The following is a 21,027-nucleotide window of genomic DNA, read 5'->3' as shown; positions in this document are numbered from 1 at the left end:
CATTCAATAAGAGGACCCTGCACGTCAGTTTTCGACGCGAGGGGGATACACGGCGCGTCGAGAAGTGAACCAGAGGGAGCCTGACCATGTGTCGCACATTTGATGAGTTAGGATGAGAATTTTGTTGTTTTTATACGAGCTGCATTCAAAAAAACACTAAGAATACAACGGGCAAAGTATGTAAGACACATTTATGTAGTCCATCTTCAGTGTTTTTTAGTTCCCACACAGCAGATTCAGTACATCCTTCATCAGATTACTTTATTTTTTGTTTTTATAAAAAAAAGAAGATTGCTTTATTGTCAGATCAGTCTGATTCTCTGAGCACCACACTTCTCTTTTCTTAGCTCCTCGTCAATTCTCCTTCATATCGTTCCTTCCTTTCAACACATTTGTAATCCACATTAAGGTAAGGTGATTAGGAAAAAGAGGAAGCAGGGATCTGGACTGGTACCTCTTTAAACTTTATACTCGACTCTGGAGCTCCCCCTGTTGGGCTCCCGAATAAATTGCAGCCCCTTTCTGTACAGCGATTAACCGGAAGTGGGATGAGGTTACCATTAAGCACCATGGGTCTTTGCTCCTTGATCTGTTGTTTGTGTTTGGAAAGAGCTCCAGCTTTGTCGCAGAATTTCTGTTAGTTTGTAGGCCGGACTCATGTAAAGGTAAGCTCTGAGCTAACTTTAATCTGAGTTCAGTTCATCTTGAGTTAGTGATGCTTAATTATAGGCAAAGCGAGGCTTTTCAAACACTGAAAGCAATTGTGCCGAGTGTTTCAGAATAACCCGTTAGACTTGTTTACATATTCCACTCTCCATTTTCTAGATGTTCCATCCAGAGACGTGGCAATATCTGCCAGTTTATACAATTTAATCAGATTAAAGATGAAAAAGTAAATGGCTGTCTTTAGTTCATGCAGATGTATATGTGCATACATCAAGCAATACCGTCAAATGAGGAGTTTAGTAGCCCTGTATTTCATATGGGTTACATTTACATGAAGAGGATCATTATGAAAATCTATGATGAATGTTTGAATAAATGCATTTCAGCAGAGAAGTGTTGTTTTCTTTTCCTTCCCCCATTATTGTCAACAGATTTAGTGTAAATGTGTCTTTGTAAAGTATCTCTGCCTGCACTGATCTGTCAGACAGTGAATGACTGAAATGAGGCTTGCAAAAAAGAGGAGACTCAGTAACATATTTGTTATGAAGTTCACAGATTGGACTGTCACAAAACTCATCGCTTATGGAATCAAAAGATGAAATCATTTCATACATAAATTGGCACAAGTAACCATGATAACCCATTCCTGGTTTGTGTAAATAAAGTTTTTGTATTTTTATATGAACACAATCAGTTATGACAGTTGATTCCGGACGAACTGTATTAGTTATAAAATAAATTTATTTAGAATTACCAATCACACACAACAATCATACCACTGATGGGTGACATGAATGGACACGTCCATGTATTTACTGAAAAGATAATATTTTAAAAAATTAACACACACAAATAATCAGTACACAGAATCACTGACCACATGATTAAGAAATGTTGTTGTAAAAGGCTGCATGTCTGTACTCACAGATCTGATAGAAACTGTGTTTGTAGAACCCTTTTGACCGACTTCCTCAGTAAGGTTCTATTTTTAATTGATCATTTCTTCACCAGAGAAGTAAATTGGCCACAAACAGACACTTTATTATTCATCATATCATATCATATACACAGTAACAGCACAATAAGTACAGTGTTTTTGTTATGCAGCAACAGCAGACAGCCGACAGACTCCGGATAATAATTATGTTATATGTGCTATCAGCAAATGTTAAGGCCAATCATAGACCTGCATGCAAACATGTTAGTTAACTTAAACAGTAGGGTTCACATCCAAATGTTAACATTACTTGAGTACTATACAGATGCTTCTGTCAGGGGTTAGGGTTAGGGTTAGACATCAACACTGCTGATGTCCAAGATTTTTGTCCTCCTGCTGCAGACACTTTTTGGACTGTGATGCAGCTTTGTTCATGTAGATGGTTTCTGTCTCTGGTTTGTTGAACTGTCTTGATCTAAACCAGCTGAAGAAAAAGACAAATTGAAAAAAAAAAACATTTCCTGATTTGTTTTTGTAGTTATGAATAATAAAGATCTACGTAATAGACCAGACAGCCTGTAAATAGTTATAAATGACCATAACAGAAGCAGCTGACTCACCACTCAAATAAAACCAGTGTGGCCACAAGCATTGTGATTCCCAGAGTCTTCACTACAATGCAGACACCAAACAGTTTTCCTGACTGTTCATCTGCAAGGCAGCAAGATTTTAAAGCAAATGAAACATTAAGAGAAAGACGAACATTTCACATTTAACGTCCTTTGAGGTGACCTGACCGTAATGTCGTTTGTGTGGCTCTGTCCTGTTTTCTCTTCCCTCCGTTAGATACAATTGCAGTTAACCCCAGTCATCATTTAGACGAGAAAGTATTTAAGGCCAGGAAGAGGGGAGCTGTGAGTTTGTCTTTACTCTGTCTTTACTGTGTTGTTAAGGTTGTTTACTTCTGCTTATTGAGGAGTAGTGTGACTTTATGATTTAACATTTTCACCTACTCTTATTGTGTGACCAGTTGTGTTTTTTTATTTGTATTTTTTTTTTAAAGGCTGAAAGTGGCTCTGTTGTGTTTGAAAAAAGCTTGTATTTTTATTGTGTCTCTTTTTCAGCACTTTTAATGTTACTTTCCCATACTGATTTACAATTTTAATGTTGACATATTGATACAAAATGCATTTGATTATCACTTGAATACAGTGTTGGGTAAGTTACTTTAAATTAGTAACTTAGTTACATTACTAGTTACTTCTCTAAAAAAGTAACTCAGTTACTTCAAGTTACTCGTTACTTTCAAAGTAACTAGTTACTAGGGAAAGTAACTTTGGTTTTACTCAGAATTCTCTTGTTAATGTGTTGCTTCCGTAACTGGATACCCAGCCAGATTGCCAGTCTTCTAGCTTGCTTACTTGCCACAAGTGCACTGTGCCACCTACCAATAGAAAGGAGAAAATAATGTGCACATTTCCACGAGAGAAATCACGCCTGGACCGTCGTTGACCGCCGCCATGATTCTAGCCTGCTTTTACATCCAACACAAAAACTGCAGTCGTGGTGCTTTTGATTGTACTCAGAACTTGGAAATTCTGCCTTCTGAATAGGAAGATGTAGGTAACACCAGACTGCAGATGAGCTGCATACAGGGCTGGACTGGGACAAAAATCGCCCGGGCATTTTGACTAGAGACCGCCCACCATTATAGGAAAAATCATAAAGACTTTGAATGAAAATAAACACTGTTGTGACAGTGATGTACACTGTTCTGATGGTATATATGGATCAATCTATCAATCGTTTGTTGCAAGACTCAGATAATTATTTTTTTTAAAGCGAGACATTTTAAATGAGAATAATAAAGAAAAGTATTTCCTTGTCCCCCCTTTCCCTGTTAATGCCCTACCTGCCCCCTGGCAACACTTTGCTAGACCCGCCCCTGCACAGTTACCAGCTGTCAGCTACATAGAAAAGGATCCTGGTGTTATTTGTCTCTCAGAAACAGTTCATAACTTCCTTCAACTCATTCATGTCACCTAAAAGGTAAACCTGTTTCTCCATCACCTGTTCAGCTCTGATGATTCAGTAAGGACATCTCCTGGTTTCATCTGCATGTTTCCCTCTCACCAGATAACCAAACCGATATCATGACCAGCAGCTTTACAGCTGTGGCTCCAGCAAACATCAGCTGATACTAGAAATTAATATTAAATAAATTCTAACAACAGCTGATCAAGCTTAAACGTGCTGCTGTTGTTTAACGCCACATCCGCTGGTTTCCTCTTTCTGGCGCAAAGTGGGCGATAAATAAACAAGAGAGAAAAGCCGATCAGCTGATCATTGATCAGTTTCATGATTGAAGTACTGAAGTCCGGGACAAACTGTGTTCCTTTTCACCTCAGTACGAAACGCGTAATATTTTCTCTGAATACAAGACGATTCTGTTTTTTACGGGACGGTTGGCAACTCTAATAATTAACTGTATGAACAAAATAAAGTTCAACATCAGTAACATAGCACCCACACAGCTGTATAGAAACTCCGTCATGCTAGCTAGCACGCAGTACGAAAATGTCAGCATACCGAAAATAAACTCCACCTAAACTTGGTTTATATCTGACCCAGATAGACTGCAGGTCATAACTTCTTACCTGAAGTTCAGTTCACCTGACACTCCGACCGGCGGCCGCGCTCGGTCTCTCCTCTTGCCTCCCTTTTCCTTCATCCACCTGCTGGCTTCCACCACTTGCTAATGTTATTGAATCTGTGGAAGCTCCGCGATATCCACCACACGAAGTAACGAGTAACGAGCCTATCTAAATCCCAGTAACGAGTAACGCGTTCCTGGTTTTGGCATAATAACTAGTTACCGTGCTCGTTACCACAATAATAACGTAGTTACTGTAACGCGTTACTTAATAACGCGTTAGTCCCAACACTGCTTGAATAATCAAATGCATCAACATTAGTTTTCATGGACACAAAAAAAGAAAATATGTGAATATAACACATCAGTAGCCTTTACTTTTACCTCCAACAGTCACAAGAATCTCTGCTGATGCCTGATTACCCAGATCATTAGTGGCCACACAGTAATAAACTTCTCCATCTGTTACATTGAAGCTGTAAATCTCTCCTTCAGATACTTTCACAGCTCCATCTCTGCTCTTCTTGAACCAGGTGAAGCTGCTGACTGGAGGTTTGGCTCTGCTGGAGCAGGTCAGCTTCACCCAGCTGCCTGCTGACACCAAACCTGATGGACTGATGGATGCTGAGGTGTCTTTAGGAGCATCTGGAGAAAAAAATAAGAAAGACATATCCCATAAATCATGTTGTCCTGTTGGATTCAGTTCAACAACAAACTCTGATTGTCTTACATGAAACACTGAGAGTCTCTTCTGTCTCTGCTGTCTTGGTGTCTTTTCCTTGGTTCACAGGATATCTGGCAGAGCAGCTGATCTTCTTTCCATCATGTGTGTCTGACAGAGTGATGGTCTGCTGGATTTTAGTTGTAAAGCTTCCATCTGTGTTTTGCTCTATTTTGCTGTGAGAATCTTGTTGGAGATTCCAGGTGAGTTGAGGACGGGAGTGTGGACAGGGAGTGAGAGCTGAGCAGGTTATAGTGACAGACTCCTTCTCCTTCAGATCACCTGGGATTGTAATATTGGGCCTCCAAGGAGAATCTGTGGTTTCACATCAAACACAGTTTGTACACTGATAATACAGTCAAGAAACAGATGGAGATCAGTGACAACAATGGATAAAAGAAACCAAAATGAGGTATTGTCCTCCTTCTGAAATCCTGCATATTTGTCATACATAAAAGTTTCAGATAAAAACTCATTTTAATATTAGACAAAGATAACCTGAGTAAAAGTGCACTTCTTATATGATGATTTAATTCATAAAGGGAAAAGAACTACTCAAACCAACCTTGTCCTGTGTGAAAAGGTAATTGTGATTAACTGAGTATGATTATTGCCAAATGTGTGCTGCTCAAACAGCAGCGCACAAAAGAGGGGGCAGAAAATGACATTAAGGACAGAGTCCAAGGAGAAAACCACTGCGGAGTAAACAGATCACAAAGGCTCGACTCACATTTGCCAAAAACATCTTGATAATCCCAGAGACTTTTGGGAAAATGTTCTGTGAACTGACCAGATAAAACTTTTTTGAAAACGTTTAAACCTGTTACAACTGGCACAAAACTAACAAAGCATTTCACCAATCCAAAATAAAGTGTAATGCTTTGATTTTAAACAGGCTGTTTGTAAAGGTCCAGTTTTGTTTATTGATCCAAGCCTGAACAGCTACGCGTAGTGTCCAGTAGAGGGCTCTGTCGCTTAGTTAGCGGCAAGCTGCACTTCCAGCTCAGACGGGTTTTTGTGGCGCACATGTGCCAGTAGGCAGCTCTCAATGAAGCTTGAAGCAGCGTGATACCGGACTCTAGCGAAATTAACAATTTGCAGCCCTTGGAATGCGGAGCGAGGTACACGTTTTAAGTTGCATTTGATTGCTTAGTTGATATTTTGTTGTATTTTCTGCTTTATTTGAGTTCATATTTGTAATAAGCGTCTAAGAAAATGTATTTTGTGTTTCTGTTTAGTTTTCACGGTGCATTGGCGCACCTCAGCACTGTTAGATTCTGAATGCATCTCAAAGTAAAAATTACTGCACCCGTCGAGGCTCTCTCTATTTCTTCCTTGGTCCGGGGGACTGCTACACTGTTCATGCTTGGAAAATATAGCTAAATTAATTAAAACAATTTTGCTAAGAAAAGTTGACCAGTATTCCTCCAGAGCGATGTCAATGACTCATTGCCAGCTATCAAAAACTCTTCATTGCAGTTCACCATTCAAAAAACCGCATTTTAACTGCAGGTTATCTTTGTCTTATCATAAAACATTATTTGATTTCAAACATGCAGAAGTGACAAATATCCAAAAGCTGTTTTAGTTTTAATCACTAACAGACAGGAATTCTCCTTTAAGTGCAGTGAATGTTGGGGAATTTCTTCTCTTTTATTTTTTATTTTCTATTTTCTTGCAGTTTTGCTCAAGGCTTGTTCATTTTTAAGGGCTTTGCACCAGCAGTGGTAGTGAACTCTGGGAGGTAAATATAGTAAATATGTCTGTGTTTGTTAACAGTGTGCAGGACAGTTTGTATTTTTACATTGTTAACTGTGTTTACTACAATTTTTTGACTGTCCACAATAAAGACCCCAGAAGATAACCTATTATCCTGAGCCATCTTAATTTTCCAAATTTCCATCTAAACACAAAACACTTAAACATGCTGATTTCTTTTACATTTGACCATAATTTCTTTTTTAGTTTTTCAACAAAAGCTGCAGCTGATTATACTTTATTCTTTATAGAATGAGAGGAAACTTTCTTACCTTTAATTGTTATTCGAAGAGGATCACAAACAGCTGTTCCTTTGAACACCAAGTTCACAATTCTGAAGTAGTATGTGTTTGTATAATTTGTGGTTAAATTGGAAAACAGAGTGGTGCAGTTTCTCTGTGTCAGGTCTCCTGTAATATTCATTGGATAGATGTTAACTGTCAAACTGCTGTTGAAGATCACATTGTTTGGATAGCTGCCAAAGTCATGATTATTTTTAATCCACACTCCAAACACAGGTCTTGTGCTGTCAAACGCATTGCTCCCAGTCAGTCCATAGTCACTAAAGTTACATGGGATGTGTAAACAAGATCCACTCAGAGCTTCCATCTCTGTTGGTGCAGTGATGAACAGGTTTGTAGGATCAGGACAAGCAGCCAAAGTGCCTGAAAAAACAGAATATCATTAAACTATAGAAATGTAGATAAAGAGAAAATTCATGATGAAAAATCTGACTTTAAGAGTCATGGGTTTGCTTTTTATCTCTTGTTATGTCAACTTCTTCAGTATAAAATGTGTGACTTTGTAAAGTATCTCTATCTGCTCTGATCTGTCAGACAGTAAATGACTGAAACGAGACGGCTCACTTGGAATAAAGAGGAGACTCAGTAACATGATGTCTGTCATAAAACCCATCATCTGGAAAAATATGAAAAAAAGGAATCATTACACAAATAAGAAACAAAAACAGGAACTTGCCTCATTTTGTAAAGTACTTAAAAAAGAAAAACCAAGAAAAAAACACCATTAAGTAAAGACTTTTTTCAGTACAAGGCACAAAATTAGTAACCTGTTTAAATGTTTTCTTACCAAATGATCAGACACAGAGGAGATACGACAAAGTAAAAGTCAATGTGTGATTTCAGCAGAAACAGAGCGAGTGAAACACTTCTCTGTTTAGATGTTGTAATGTCAAAGCAAACAGACCTGTGATGCTTTTGGTTTTCTGTCTTCCCTTATTCAGTCTGTCTGCTTTTTATGTTCCCATCATGCACTCTGCTGTCATTTCAGACACTGACACTCCCACCTGCTTCTAGATTTACCTTTCCTGAGCCTCCACTTGTTTTTTAACCTGTTCCTCATTCCCTCATTATGTCACTTGTACACAGAGCCCCTCTTGTGCTGATAGTGTTGTTGCAGCTGTCCCTTTAATAGTTCTGATACCTGGTGAGATCACAGGAAGCAGGAATTAGTAAGGCTTAGTGAAGTTTGCACATGGCCCAAGAGACTGCCATGAGGTGGCAGTAATGCACCATTTTGCTGTTTGCCAACCGCCAATAAACCCTATACAGAAGAAGAAGAAGAGACTGCCATGAGTCCACATGCATCTGCCCTCAATCCTTCATCTTTTGGAGCATCGTCTATATGTATATTGTTTATTTGATACTTACCTGTAGTTCTGTGGTTGTATTTTGTGACATGAAGGAAGTTTAGTGTCTAACTCTGATAAGTTGTTTAAGCCACATGTTTAGAGTGCGGCTATGCTTATTCTCACAGCTAAAGTCCTACGCTATGTTGATTAGATTATTGTAGATTGTAGGTACAGTGTATATGTAAGATTTAAAGAATATACTTTGTAATTGTAGTTGTGTTATATTTGTTTCAGTTTCACACTTTCTACATCATTAAATCTGTGGACAAAGAGTAATGGTCTTCAAAGTCTTGATGGAAGAAAAGTGTTGAACCTTGCTGCCTGTTCCTCTCCTGCGCAGTGTGAAGAGGGAAAGACAGTACACCCTCATGTTCATCAGTTCTCTGCTCACTTGTCTTTTATCTTTCCAGTGTCATGCTTTCTTTTCCTGTCACCTTTATATCCTTGCATTATTTCCCCTAAATAAAGACTATTTAAATCTTATATCCCTCTCCTTAGTCATGCTATTGGCTCACAGTCATTGTGTCAATTTAACTATCACTGTTGGAGATAATATCAGAAATAATTTATATTCTAAAAATATCATTTTTAGAACTCTATCACAGGGTGTGATTCATCCTATCATAAACTGCCATATTCTAGAACTTTCTCACAACAATTTCTTTATTGCAGTAGTGACAGGTGCGACAAATGAGAACAATAACTACAGGACAGTTATGGTAGAGGCAAGACAGGGAGTGTTATTTTATGAACATGCAAGCAAACAGACCATAACTTAAACTAAACTAAATGACCGTGAATGTGGCGTGTGGTTACATGATTGAATATTTGTGTAAGTTTGTGAATGTGTGTTTGAGCATGTAAATATTTGCAAGAATATCTATGAAAATGAATATTGTCATAACAAACAGTATATAAGATATTTGCAGTAATACTGACCACCATTATGATCACTACCATTGCTGCTACATTAGCCTTTTCAGTAATCTCTTCCCTCACTGCTAGGTGCAATCATTCCTTCTTGTCATGATCAGGCTGTGTGCCGGCAGGAATTGGACCCAAATGCAAACTCACAGGAAACAGGACTGAACTCAAAATACAGCTTTATTGCTGTCAGAAGTTTAAAGGCGATACAAAATGATATAAAACTAAACTGGGAGATTCTAAAGGAACAGAATCACGAAGAAACACACAGAGGGGCACACAGTCATGAGGGAGAAGGCGACCCAGAACTGACAGAGACACAGACATAAATACACAGAGGGTTAACGAGGGAAGTGGGAACAGACGGGGAACACAGGTGACACTGATAATTATAACGAGACACGGCAGGAGTAAACACAACACTGACAGGAGACTATCAAAGTAAAACAGGAAGTACACAGAGGCACAGACCAGAGGGGAAGAGAACACAGACATAGCGGGCTGGGGAAAACATGGAATACAGTTTTTTCTGATGGCTTGAGCACATTTTTTGTAACTATTGGCTATTTTTGCAAAACTCTACACACAAATAAGAAAACTCTTCACCCAATCAGCAAAACATTGTAGTTTTGCTGATTGGGTGAAGAACCTTTGCTTAACTCACCACACCTTTGTAAAAATGGTATTTTTGTATCAGACAGTAAACACAAGCCATCAAATTAATAAGCACACAATGCACCAACTACACACTGATGGTATGAATGAAAAACACATCTGGCTTTTGCTTTCTCTGTGCACAAGGTAGGCTATGTCAGTTTGAGCTCATACTTTTGTCATAGATCCGTAAGCATAGAGGGATCCAAACTTCAAGTACTGGTGTTTATTCACACACATCAAAACAAACACAAGTGTTTATTGCCAAGTCAAAACGAAATAGTAATTTCACTGAGGAAAAAAAAGCAATCAGTCTACATTCTGTCATCTCTGTGGATCTGGCCACAAAATTTCGTCTACATCACATGAAATGTCCTCTAGTCCAGCGGTCCCCAACCTTTTTTGTGCCACGGACTGGTTTATGCCAGACAATATTTTCACGGACCGACCTTTAAGGTGTCGCGGATAAACACAACAAAATAAAACTAGTACCGGTACCAAAAAAAAGAAGATTTATTCATAACACACGTGAAAAGACCCAGGAAAAGCGAGTTAACGATAAAAACGATAACAAAATAACGCTGAAAACCGATAAAAACCCTGAAAACCATACATTTCACACCTGAGCCTCAACTCTCGCTGCCCGGTACCAAACGACTCACGGGCCGGTACCGGTCCAAGGCCCGGGAGTTGGGGAGCGCTGCTCTAGTCCAAGGCACAGGGGAAAATATCTTCTGGAATTTTACATCTATGGTATTGTTGTGTTTCTCATTAGCATGGCAGTGCTACAAATCTTAGTGCAAAGTGACTGTACTAACCGACTCTCATTTCAAAATGTCCTTATGATGCTTGCTACAGAGTAGCGGCTCAAGTTAGGCTGAACCCGTTGGCCAGCTTCCCTCAGGGTCATTCCATGGTTGATTACATGGTCCACTATTGTAGCTCTGATGTCATCAGCAATTCTCTTTCTTACTCTTCTTACCCTTCCTCTCCCCCCTCCTCGTCCTCCTCTTGCTCCTCCTTGTCCTTGTTGTCCTCTTCGTCCTGCTTCTTCACCTCCACGTCCTCTTCCTCGGCCTCCTCTACTTCTCACTCTTCCTGCTCCCTCCACTGTACTCCACACACAGAGCTTACCTGTATTATAGTGCTTAGGCTGATTGCAAAGTGAACTAATTATCTAAAAAAGTTTTCACATGTGACAGTGTGCCAGACAGTTGGCAAAATAGTGTCAATAATGGCCATAAATGTGTATAGTTTTGCTAGGACTGTGTTGATCCTTTGGAAATTGAATGTAAAGCCATGAGTTGTGTTTACAGTTCTGCAAAAAGAGTGCTGTGCAGTGGATTGTAGCTACAGGTTTGCAAAGTGTGTGTTACAAAATGGCAAACTGAGTGCAAAGCAGTGTTTGTGCTTTTAGTTTTGCAAACTCAGTGAGTGGTTTTGCTATAAGTATTAATAGTTTTAGAAATTGTGCTATAAGAATCACAGTTAGGGTTTAAGCATTCAGAAAAAACTGTAAAACACAAGGAGGAGAAACGAGGCATAGGGACTCACAGATACATGGAGGGGGACACAGGGGGTAAAGACACGAGGGGAAATGTAATAAGCAACACTTTAACAGAACAACCAAGGGACCATGGAATAAATAAAGAAATTCAAAAACACAAGAAAAGTAAGAACGCTGGGTCAAAATGACCCAGGGCGATGACATCCGGACACCAGCCGCGTGGAAGATTTGGAGGGGGTTTTACAGTTTTTCTGAATTGCTAAAACACAATTCCTAAAATCTCATCTCTTTGTCTCAAAACACTAAACACAAAGTGCAAAATTCAAGCAACACTCACATAACCTTTAACTTGTCTTACAAAACCAAACATTTGACCCAAAACTATTTTAGCTTTACTCAAAATCAACCACTAGTGCCAAAAGCCACACAAAACCAGCCAATGTGCAAACACAACTTAGCAACTATTGCACACTACAAAAATAAATACAAAACACTGTCGGATAGCGGGAAAATAATATTTATCTATTCATTCATTTATTCTTGTACTCACATTTTAACAAAAAAAAGAACTGCAGTAAAAAAGTTATATATACATGAAAAAACATTTTTTTTACTACATATTCAGATAATTTATTCTGCCTCAGCATCATGCCTCTGTGCTGGGTCAGGCCACAGGACTTCATCCACATTACATGCTGTGGTCTCCCTTGCAATGCAACAAGAAAAGAATCGTTAAGCATGCCAAATCCAGCCCAAGCAAGATTCCACTCCAATCTCACCACTTGCTCCATTCAATGCTTCAAGTAGATTTTCCTGTGTGTAAGGGTTGAGGTCGTATACTTGCTGAGAAAAACTCCTCAATATGGTTCAAAAAGGGAGAGTATGGTGGAAGAAACACATTGATAAAATGCTGCTCATTGTGAAACCAATTGTGTATTCTTGGACCTCGGTGAAAGCTCACATTGTCCCAAATGATATGGGATGCTCTGCCTGCTTGCGATCTCGCTACTCAAGCAGAGCATCCCGTAGACCATCCAGGAATGTTGCTAGAGGTTCTGTGTAGTATGACCCAACAGTAACATGACTGTGGAGAACCCCATAGCTGCTGATGGCAGCACAGATAGTTACATTTCCACCACGCGGGCCAGGCAGTTCAATAATGGCACGTTGACCTATGACATTGCGACCTTTTCTCCTCCTTTTTTGCTAGACTCAACATGTATGCTGTCTTCTATAACCCACTGCTGGATTTCATGCAGTCAAACTGCATTATTCTGATGGACCATATCCACAATAAGGCTACGTTCACACTGCAGGCGAAAGCGCATCAAATCCGATTTTTTCGCCCCTATGCGACCCATATCCGATCTTGGTATGACAGTGTGAACGGCACAAATCCGATATTTTCAAATCCGATCTGGGTCACTTTCGTATGTGGTACTGAATCCGATACGTATCCGATGTTTTAGAAAGCGACTGCTGTGTGAACGGTCAAGTCGCATTAAATCCGTCTTTTACGTCACTGACACAAGACAGACGCCAATTATCAGCGCCGGAGAAGACGAACCAAAAAAGCATGGCGGCGGAAACTGGAGACGGAGCGAGTCAGTGGACCGAAACTGAGGTTGCGGAATTGATTAGCATATGGGGAGACAATTCTATCCAAGCTAAACTTGAAGGGTCGTATCGTAACCGGGCTGTGTTCGAGTGCATTGCCAAAGAAATGATTGAACGAGGGCACAGGCGAACATGGCTACAGTGTCAGAGGAAAATCAAGAGCCTCAGAGCCAAGTTTAAAGAAGCTAAAGATATAAACAAACGAAGCGGACGTGGTCGAGTCACCTGCCCGTTTTATGATGAGCTTGACCGTATTTTGGGGGACAAACCCAGCTGTCAGCCAATAGAGCTGATCGATAGCTCCATTGAAACAGCTGAAGAGGAGCCTGAAAGTCCAGGGGCTAGCACTAGTCCAGGGGTTAGCGCTAGTCCAGGGGCTAGTGCCAGTCCAGCTCCCAGCCTCAACAGTGAAAAAGGTAGGCTAACTTGTACCTTGTTGTAGTCATGTGTGGAGAATAAAACTGAGTACAAGTAACGTTACATTAAACGTACTGTATAACACATGTCTAAACACATAACAGAACTGAATAAATTACTGAACAAAAATTGAAAACATTCTATAAGACAGCAATAGCGTAATTCTAAATGAAGGCTGAACTACATCAGCTATAACCATGTACATAACTTTTTAATAGGTTGTATGATTGTATTTTCGAAAGGCGCCTGTACACTGGGTGAGGATACTCCTGTGTCACTGACATTTGATTCTGCATCAGACGAAAGTTCTTCATCTGCAGTGAGTGCAGATAATTCCATAAAGAAGAATGCACAAACCCGAAGTACGTAACCCATATATTAAATAGAACATTGTTGTTGCAAACTTTTCATCATCCCATTAGAATAAAAACGTTTTTTCAAAGTAAAGTGTCATGTTGAGACCTCACAAGGCAAACTAATGGAGTTAAATTTTACTCTAGATGCCTAAGCATGGATAAAGCACACATATCTTTTAATTAATACTACTCATTTTGTCAATGAGAGGGGTGAGATTGTAATGTAAGACATACTGTAGATTGTACAATGTTTTTTAAATAAAAACCATGATTTGACTCAAATGATCAAATACCCCACAGTCTTAATTTCTGACCTGTACTGTTATGGTGATGTTCTAATTTCTCCAAGGTGTGTACCAGAACTACATATGGAAATTCCCTCTATCCTTCAAACATAAAAATTATCCTTTGGTTGAAGTAACACAAACAACTATTCTCTTTACAGATACATCTGCCAAGAGCAGGAAGAGAAAGTCAAAGATGGAGTCAACTTTGGAAATATTTGCAGACAAGATTACAAGTGCCTTGAAGAATGATGAGTCGGAGCTTCTGTTGAAGATGCAAGCAGCTCAGCATGAGCACGATCTTAAAGTGCTCTCCATGTTGACCCAGCTCATCACACGCCAACAACCACCTTTCTACCAGCAGGCAGTACAGGCTCCACATCTTTACTGCCCAACACAGTCTTCACTCATCCATTCCACTCCATACCCCATGGCTTCAACTCAGTCTCCACCATTTGAGATGTCCAATCAGTCTCTGTCTTTCCAACAAGATTTAGCTCAACCTCTTCCTTTTGGTAATGCCCTTCCACCATCTCACAATCTGGGTCAGCCCTTTAGACCAGAACGACCAAACCCTCGAGACCAAGCTCAGCATGCATCCTTTAACCAGGCCTTTACATCATCCTACCCTCCTCCAGATGAACAGGATTAAACTACTTTAAGGCATTAGTTTAAATGTTATAAAAAGCAAGTTTTGCACATGGTTCACTTAATGTATTTTAAATGGATACTCCAAAAATATTTCAGTTAATGCTATGTTAATATTGTTTTGGAGGGGCTTTACTTTCAATGCAAAATGTTGGTTATTTATCGTTGCATCCAAAAATGCTTTATATTTGTTGTTAGAGATTTTCAAGACTGCTGAAGGACAGTGGGTCTTTCAGATTTAATTTGTGCTTTTCATATGCAAACGTATATGTTTTCAGACAAACAACATTGCAATTTCAGTACACAGAGGAAGAAGTGTACATGTTACACATGTCAAAATAAATATTTTCCATAAAAAAATAACTTTGAATGCTTTACTTTAAATTTTGTGAATGCATCACTTAAACATCAAGCTCAAATTTATTGACAATGAGATGAAACCATGGCTTTTGTGCCTTAACGTTGACTATGAAAAAATTGGGTCAGCACCTCTCTGATTCTTATTGGCTGAACATCTGGTAAGATGCCTCCTTCGGTACCTCTAGAATCACGCAAATCAGCGTTATCAGTTTCATTGTAGGCTTCACCATGTTTTTCACACACATTGTGGAGTGCAGCATGCAGCTATTATTGTGGGAACAGTGTGGATGTCCACATCAAGACGTTTCCCAAGGCACCTCCACCGACCCTTAAGTCGGCCAAATGCACACTCCACTGTCATCCTGGCTCTACTGTGTCTCTGGTTGAAGTATTGTTGTTCTTCAGTTAGGGTTCCTGTATCTGCGTATCCCTTCAGCAGCCAACTCGCAGGGGATATGCAGGGTCACCGAGCAGCATGACTGGAACTTCAACACCCATGATTTCTTCTGTAACCTAAGATTATGTGAATACAAGGTGACACACATCAACAAGGAAGAATGGTAAAACAATTTTAATTACAATTCACTGTGTTCAAAGATACTGACTGGTGGAAATAGCTCCCTCTCTCTGCCATTGTGTATATCTCAGAATTCTTGAGAACCCTGGCATCGTGAGCGCTTCCTGGCCATCCAGTGTAGATGTTAGTGAAACTGTTGGGAAGACAACGTTGGAGAAACGTGAACATTTTATTTCTACTGTAAATCTGCAGATTCTGACAGAAATCTGCAAGTATACTTTGAAGCACTGCTCTTCTCTAAAACAGCAATAAGGATTATTATCAGGACATATGTAAACAGCAAAATAAATTCATAACTTAAGGCAAAATTGCTAAACGTAAAGTCCAAAAAAAGTCTTTATATTACGGGCCATCAGTCAAACAATACTTTTTGGTCTGGGTATGGGTGCCAGAAAATGCAATATATTTTAATAAAATATATGAAATCTGTGAGGTGGGAAGTATAAGTTTTACCTTTTAAGAGTAGTTTTACTTGTAAAAGTAACAGTTCACTACTACATTGAGCAACAGTTGATTACTTATGACAATTTATAAAGGATCACTCATTTATTTAATAGTAATCATTTAAAAATATGTTACATTAAAAAAAAAAACAAGTAAAGTGAGTTTAAATGCATAGGGAAACCGATTACTGGAAGCAGGAATGATGTGGGTAATTAGGAGAAAAGAGACTGAAGGAAAACAACACAAAATGTTCATCACACTTATGATCAAACAGTTACTTGCATAATTCTTTAGCTGACTACTTTTTGTCCAGCTCTGTATATACGTTTGAGCCATTCAAATGCATGTTTATTTCCTTTCAATTTTTCATAATTAGTAGATCATAGTATGCTTACCAGAATTGATGGTCGACGACGCCCTGAAGGATGACAGAGTGCCAGCCTTTGCGGTTAAAATAATCACAGTGATTGTTCTCAGGAGCAGTGATGGGAATGTGACTCCCATCTATTGCTCCGGCACACTGTGGAAACCTCCATCGCTGTCTGAAGCCTTCAATAACTTGTATCAGGTCATCTCCTCGAGGCCATTTAATGTACTCAGGCATGAGGACATAGCGGACTGCAAAGCAAAATTCATGGACGATGGAACAAACTGTGGATTTGGCAACTCCGAACAGGTTTGACATGGTCCGATAACATGCGCCTGTTGCCAGCCAATACAGCCCGATTCCAACGCGCTTGCTCACAGGTATGGATTGGCGGAGATGAGTATCCTGTCTAAGCATTCTTGCTGAAAGGAGCTGACAGAGATATTCAAATGTTTGTCTTGACATCCTGAAATTGTGGATGAACTCCGTGTCAGTGAAGCCTCTCACATCCCAATCCCACCACTCCTGGTTCCGACTCCATGTCCATATATACCTCTGCACGGAGGTAGCAGCCACTGCTCCAAACAAGGCCATTGTTAAAGCACAGACTCTCTTTTTTCTCAGCGTCCTCCTTTCTCTGATTAATTTGTCAAGATTCTGTCGGTTACGACTTTGCATAAATTGACAAACTGCTGCAACAACACCTACTCGCTCTGTAGCCGCCATTTTTACTTCCGTAAACAGAGCGTGTTGTGCTTCTTTTGCGCATGCGGGTCGCTTTGAGGGCCGTGAACCGTTCACACTGCAGCATGTTTGATGTCGCATTTTATGTGTAGTGTGAACAAGCAGACAAAAAAATCGGATTTGATCAAAAAATCGGAATTGAGCATTAAGACCTGCAGTGTGAACGTAGCCTAAGTGTCTCTTGGTGTTGTGAGCACATGCGTGTTCTTCCACCCTCATGTGTCTGTCCTTCAATTCTAAACAAAATACCATTTAGTTATAAGTATACTTGTATACATAGCACATGTATACATTATTCTATTTCATTTACAGAACTAAAATTAGTTTGTTGTGTACAGAGAATCTTTGAGCTTGACTCAATGGTTAGGCCTCATGAATACATCTTTGTGGATGAAGCTGTATTCAGTTTAGCAAAAGCAGAAGAAGAGGTTGCAACATGTGTTTTCAATTTTGAGTAGTAGCTGGTAATGATGAAAACTGTGTGCTAGTTGTGTTTCACTTCTGTAGCCTGTGTGCACCATTCTGAGTACAAGTGCACCACACTGCCAAATGTGTTTTGTGTTTGAGAATGTGTTTAGAATTTCGATAAATGGGTGATAAAGATTTGCAAATGGTGTCCTAGCCAGATGAATAGTGTTTAGGATTTTGGCAACTATGGGATCAATTTGATGAAAGAGTTTTCGTAGTTGAGAGTTTAGTTTTTATAATGGGATTTAGTGTTTTAGCAATTCAGAAAAACTGTAACAGGCGGGCGTGATTGCGGATGCCGTGCAGGTGTGTCCGCGATTGAGCATCCGGCCGAACCTACTCCCCCCAACCGGCTTCCAACCCAGCGACAGGGCCGTGTCTCTTCCGGAGGCCGCCCACGCTGGTCCGGAGGCCAGCCATCTGGCAAGCTGGCATCCATCGCTCCGGAGCAGTTTGCGCCTCAACCTCGGACCCGGATCGAGCAGGCTCGCCTGGCACGGGGACCTCCGTCTCCCCACACGGTTCCTCCACCACTCCCGGCTGTAGCTGACCCTCGTAGACCATCTCCACCTGGAGCGGCTCCTCCACCTCTAGCGGGCACGGACCCTCTGGCACCTTGTCCACCACTGACTGGAGCGGTTACTCCACCACTCCTGACTGGAGCAGGCCTTCGCACAGCGGCCCCTATTCCTCCGGCCGGCGCGGACCCCCGCGCACCTTGTCCTCCACCTCCAGCTGCCGAGGTGTCCCATGCGGCTCCTCCACCGTTCCCCACCGTCAGGATACACCGGCAGGGGTGGCGGCGGCGATACTAACCAGGCTTGGAGCAGCATCGCCTGGTTCACCATTCTCTACAGGTAATGCTCAGTCTGGACCTGCAGCTCTTCCCGCTGGTGGCGCACCTCCGACGCCTGCTCCCGCTGAGTGGGCGCCATCTCAGCCACCCTCTGGCCCAGCTCCTGCCTCTGGCTCGATTGTAGGCCACAGGTTGTTATTGAGAGCCATCTTTATTCATTCCGCGGATGCAGCTCTCTGCTGGCAGCCGCACATACAGTGGCTTGCAAAAGTATTCGGTGCCCTTGAACTTTTCCACATTTTGTCACATTACAGCCACAAACATGAATCAATTTTATTGGAATTCCACGTGAAAGACCAATACAAAATGGTGTACACAAGCAAAACAAAACAGGAGCACCAGAAGGCCATAAAACAAAACATGAGTCCAAAACCAAAAGAAGACAAAAAAGAAACACACCAGAGCTCAAGAAAACAAAGTCCAAAACAGAACACTTCAGGGGGCCGGCCCGGGGGCCGACAACACAGGAGTCTGAACAGTTCAGGGGGCCGGCCCGGAGGCCGACAGCACAGGAGCCCGGACCGTTCAGGGGGCCGGCCCGGAGGCCGACAGCACAGGAGCCCGGACCGTTCAGGGGGCCAACCGTGCGGACGGCAACGGCGGCGATGTGGAAACAGTTCAGGGGGCCGGCCGTGCGGAAGGCAATGGTGCCGATGACAGCACTGGTCCAGGGGCCGGCTGTGCGGAAGGCAACGGCGGCGACTCGGGCGAAGGGGGTCCGGGTGCCACCCACGACGTCGATGATGCCCGACCAGTGGCCTGGAAGGTGGCCGATTAACCGCAGACCCAGACAAGGCAGGACCAGGCGACGCTGAAGGCGAAGACACGGAGGCTGGGCCAGGCGAGACTGAAGGCACTGAAGCTGGGCCAGGCGAGGCTGAATGCACTGAGGCTGCTGCAGGCGAGGCTGAAGGCACTGAGGCTGGGCCAGGCGACGCTGAAGACAGTGAGGCTGGACCAGACGAGGCTGAAGACACTGCGGCTGGACCAGACGAGGCTGAAGACACTGCGGCTGGACCAGACGAGGCTGAAGACACTGAGGCTGCTGCAGGCGTGGAAGCCGGAGACGGAGGCGCTACAGGCGGCGGCGTGGAAGCCGGAGACGGAGGCGCTGCAGGCGGCGGCGTGGAAGCCGCAGGTGGTGGCGCAGCAGGCTGGACGGATCCCTCGGACCCTCCAGCGACAACAGGAGATGAAGGCTGGAGCAGTCCCTCGGACCCTCCAGCGACAACAGGAGACGAAGGCCGGAGCGGTCCCTTGGACCCTCCAGCGACAACAGGAGACGAAGGCCGGAGCGGTCCCTCTGACCCTCCAGCGGAGACCTGAGACGAAGTCCGGAGCGGTCCCTCGGACCCTCCAGCAGAAGCCATCACAAAGCCAGCAGGCATGGAGCCCACTGGCAGACATGAAGGCAATTGGCGCTGCACTGAGCACTGGCTCTGCCCAGGCAACGCTGACATAGTACAGTTCTCAGGGGGCTGCTTAAACTTCAGGGGTCCAGTATCAGCTGGGGACTGAGACCTAGCCTCTGGGGAAGCCCTGGAGTGGAAAACTCTGCCAACAGCGGCTAAACCATGAGAAACGCACTGAGTAGAAAAAAGACTTTCTCCCTGCATGGAGTGAATGAGTGAAACTGGTAACCGAACGAGTGACGGGGCTAGCGGTGACACTGGAGACTGAGCAACAGGAGACACTGGAGGCACTGGAGACTGAGCTGAAAGTGACACTGGAGGCACTGGAGACTGAGTGGAGAGCGAGTGAGCAGCTGACACTGGAGACTGAGTGGAGAGCGAGTGAGCAGCTGACACTGGTGACTGAGTGGAGAACGAGTGACCTGCTGACACTGGTGACAGAGCTGAGAGCGAGTGACCTGCTGACACTGGTGACAGAGCTGAGAGCGAGTGACCTGCTGACACTGGTGACAGAGCTGAGAGCGAGTGACCTGCTGACACTGGTGACAGAGCTGAGAGCGAGTGACCTGCTGACACTGTTGACAGAGCTGAGAGCGAGTGACCTGCTGACACTGGTGACAGAGCAGAAAGTGGCTGTGGGGCGGCTAGCTGAGCTTGAGGCTGCTGAGCAGGTGAATTGCTGTTTGTACTGCTATCCGCCACACAAAACACAGCCCCTGAATAAATAGTCCCACAGTTCGAAAAAGAGCTCTCACTCACCACAGCCGGCGATTTAGAAGTCCGAACGTCCGGCTGTGGGGTGGCGCGCCGGTGGCGCGATCGTCGTTTCTTCCCGGCAGACGGCTCCGACGGGCCGGGCAAAACCACATCTGGCGGGTCGGGCAGCGAGGCAGTAGTGGCTGAGAGAAGGTGTGGTGTATTGTGGAGAAAGGCCTGCATGGTCGGGGGAAGCGATCCAGGCAGCCATGGCAAGCCTGAAAAGAGCCATTGTAGCTGGCTTTCAACG

General features: G+C 42.6%; 4 protein-coding genes and 1 long non-coding RNA gene across 6 annotated transcripts in view; 2 read left to right on the top strand and 3 right to left on the bottom strand.

Moving 5' to 3' along the window:
* LOC120441982 (myelin-associated glycoprotein-like) overlaps window positions 1-8,622 on the bottom strand; it is a 36,566-nt gene extending 27,944 nt beyond the window's left edge. The window contains exon 1 of the mRNA XM_039617665.1: window positions 7,825-8,622. The gene's annotated coding sequence lies outside the window, so the exon portion shown is untranslated. The remainder of the gene's footprint in view (window positions 1-7,824) is intronic.
* Window positions 1,429-9,346, bottom strand: LOC116322634 (myelin-associated glycoprotein-like). The gene is made up of 7 exons (XM_039617664.1): window positions 9,326-9,346; window positions 7,602-7,653; window positions 7,008-7,400; window positions 4,987-5,292; window positions 4,641-4,901; window positions 2,224-2,314; window positions 1,429-2,087 (listed from the first exon to the last, which is right to left on the bottom strand). Exons 1-7 carry the CDS (start codon window positions 9,344-9,346, stop codon window positions 1,964-1,966), a joined length of 1,248 nt encoding a protein of 415 aa, XP_039473598.1. The 3' UTR covers window positions 1,429-1,963.
* LOC120441984 lies at window positions 5,291-8,869 on the top strand. Its single transcript, XR_005614434.1, has 3 exons — window positions 5,291-5,389; window positions 6,659-6,721; window positions 8,621-8,869. It is a non-coding gene; the product is annotated as an uncharacterized LOC120441984 (long non-coding RNA).
* Window positions 9,347-12,936: 3,590 nt separating the features above from the next.
* On the top strand, window positions 12,937-15,582 carry LOC120441784. 2 transcript variants are annotated; one of them, XM_039617184.1, is made up of 3 exons: window positions 12,937-13,504; window positions 13,748-13,867; window positions 14,307-15,582. In XM_039617184.1, exons 1-3 carry the CDS (start codon window positions 13,048-13,050, stop codon window positions 14,795-14,797), a joined length of 1,068 nt encoding a protein of 355 aa, XP_039473118.1. In that variant the 5' UTR covers window positions 12,937-13,047; the 3' UTR covers window positions 14,798-15,582. The 2 variants fall into 2 exon arrangements, with proteins under 2 accessions (XP_039473118.1, XP_039473119.1); XM_039617185.1 differs by lacking the exon at window positions 13,748-13,867.
* LOC120442063 (protein ANTAGONIST OF LIKE HETEROCHROMATIN PROTEIN 1-like) lies at window positions 15,555-17,281 on the bottom strand. The gene is made up of 3 exons (XM_039617811.1): window positions 16,570-17,281; window positions 15,759-15,863; window positions 15,555-15,666 (listed from the first exon to the last, which is right to left on the bottom strand). Exons 1-3 carry the CDS (start codon window positions 17,265-17,267, stop codon window positions 15,555-15,557), a joined length of 915 nt encoding a protein of 304 aa, XP_039473745.1. The 5' UTR covers window positions 17,268-17,281.
* Between the last annotated feature and the right edge of the window lie 3,746 nt (window positions 17,282-21,027).

The sequence above is a fragment of the Oreochromis aureus genome, linkage group 9, assembly GCF_013358895.1.
Source record: "Oreochromis aureus strain Israel breed Guangdong linkage group 9, ZZ_aureus, whole genome shotgun sequence".
NCBI lineage: Eukaryota > Metazoa > Chordata > Actinopteri > Cichliformes > Cichlidae > Oreochromis > Oreochromis aureus.
Note: the sequence above shows the minus strand (reverse complement) of the source record. Positions and strands in the feature narration are given on the sequence as shown.

Coding starts and splice junctions, on each gene's coding strand:
- LOC116322634 (XM_039617664.1), bottom strand. CDS start 9,346: ATGGTAGTGATCATAATGGTG. Junction 7,654..9,325: donor TGGTAGTGATCATAATGGTG/GTCAGTATTACT, acceptor ATATTTTTCCAG/ATGATGGGTTTTATGACAGA. Junction 4,902..4,986: donor AGAGACTCTCAGTGTTTCAT/GTAAGACAATCA, acceptor TTTTTTCTCCAG/ATGCTCCTAAAGACACCTCA.
- LOC120441784 (XM_039617184.1), top strand. CDS start 13,048: ATGGCGGCGGAAACTGGAGACGGAGCGAGTCAGTGGACCGAAACTGAG. Junction 13,505..13,747: donor CAGCCTCAACAGTGAAAAAG/GTAGGCTAACTT, acceptor TATTTTCGAAAG/GCGCCTGTACACTGGGTGAG. Junction 13,868..14,306: donor GAAGAATGCACAAACCCGAA/GTACGTAACCCA, acceptor TTCTCTTTACAG/ATACATCTGCCAAGAGCAGG.
- LOC120442063 (XM_039617811.1), bottom strand. CDS start 17,267: ATGGCGGCTACAGAGCGAGTAGGTGTTGTTGCAGCAGTTTGTCAATTT. Junction 15,864..16,569: donor GTCGTCGACCATCAATTCTG/GTAAGCATACTA, acceptor TCTTCCCAACAG/TTTCACTAACATCTACACTG. Junction 15,667..15,758: donor AGAGGGAGCTATTTCCACCA/GTCAGTATCTTT, acceptor ACATAATCTTAG/GTTACAGAAGAAATCATGGG.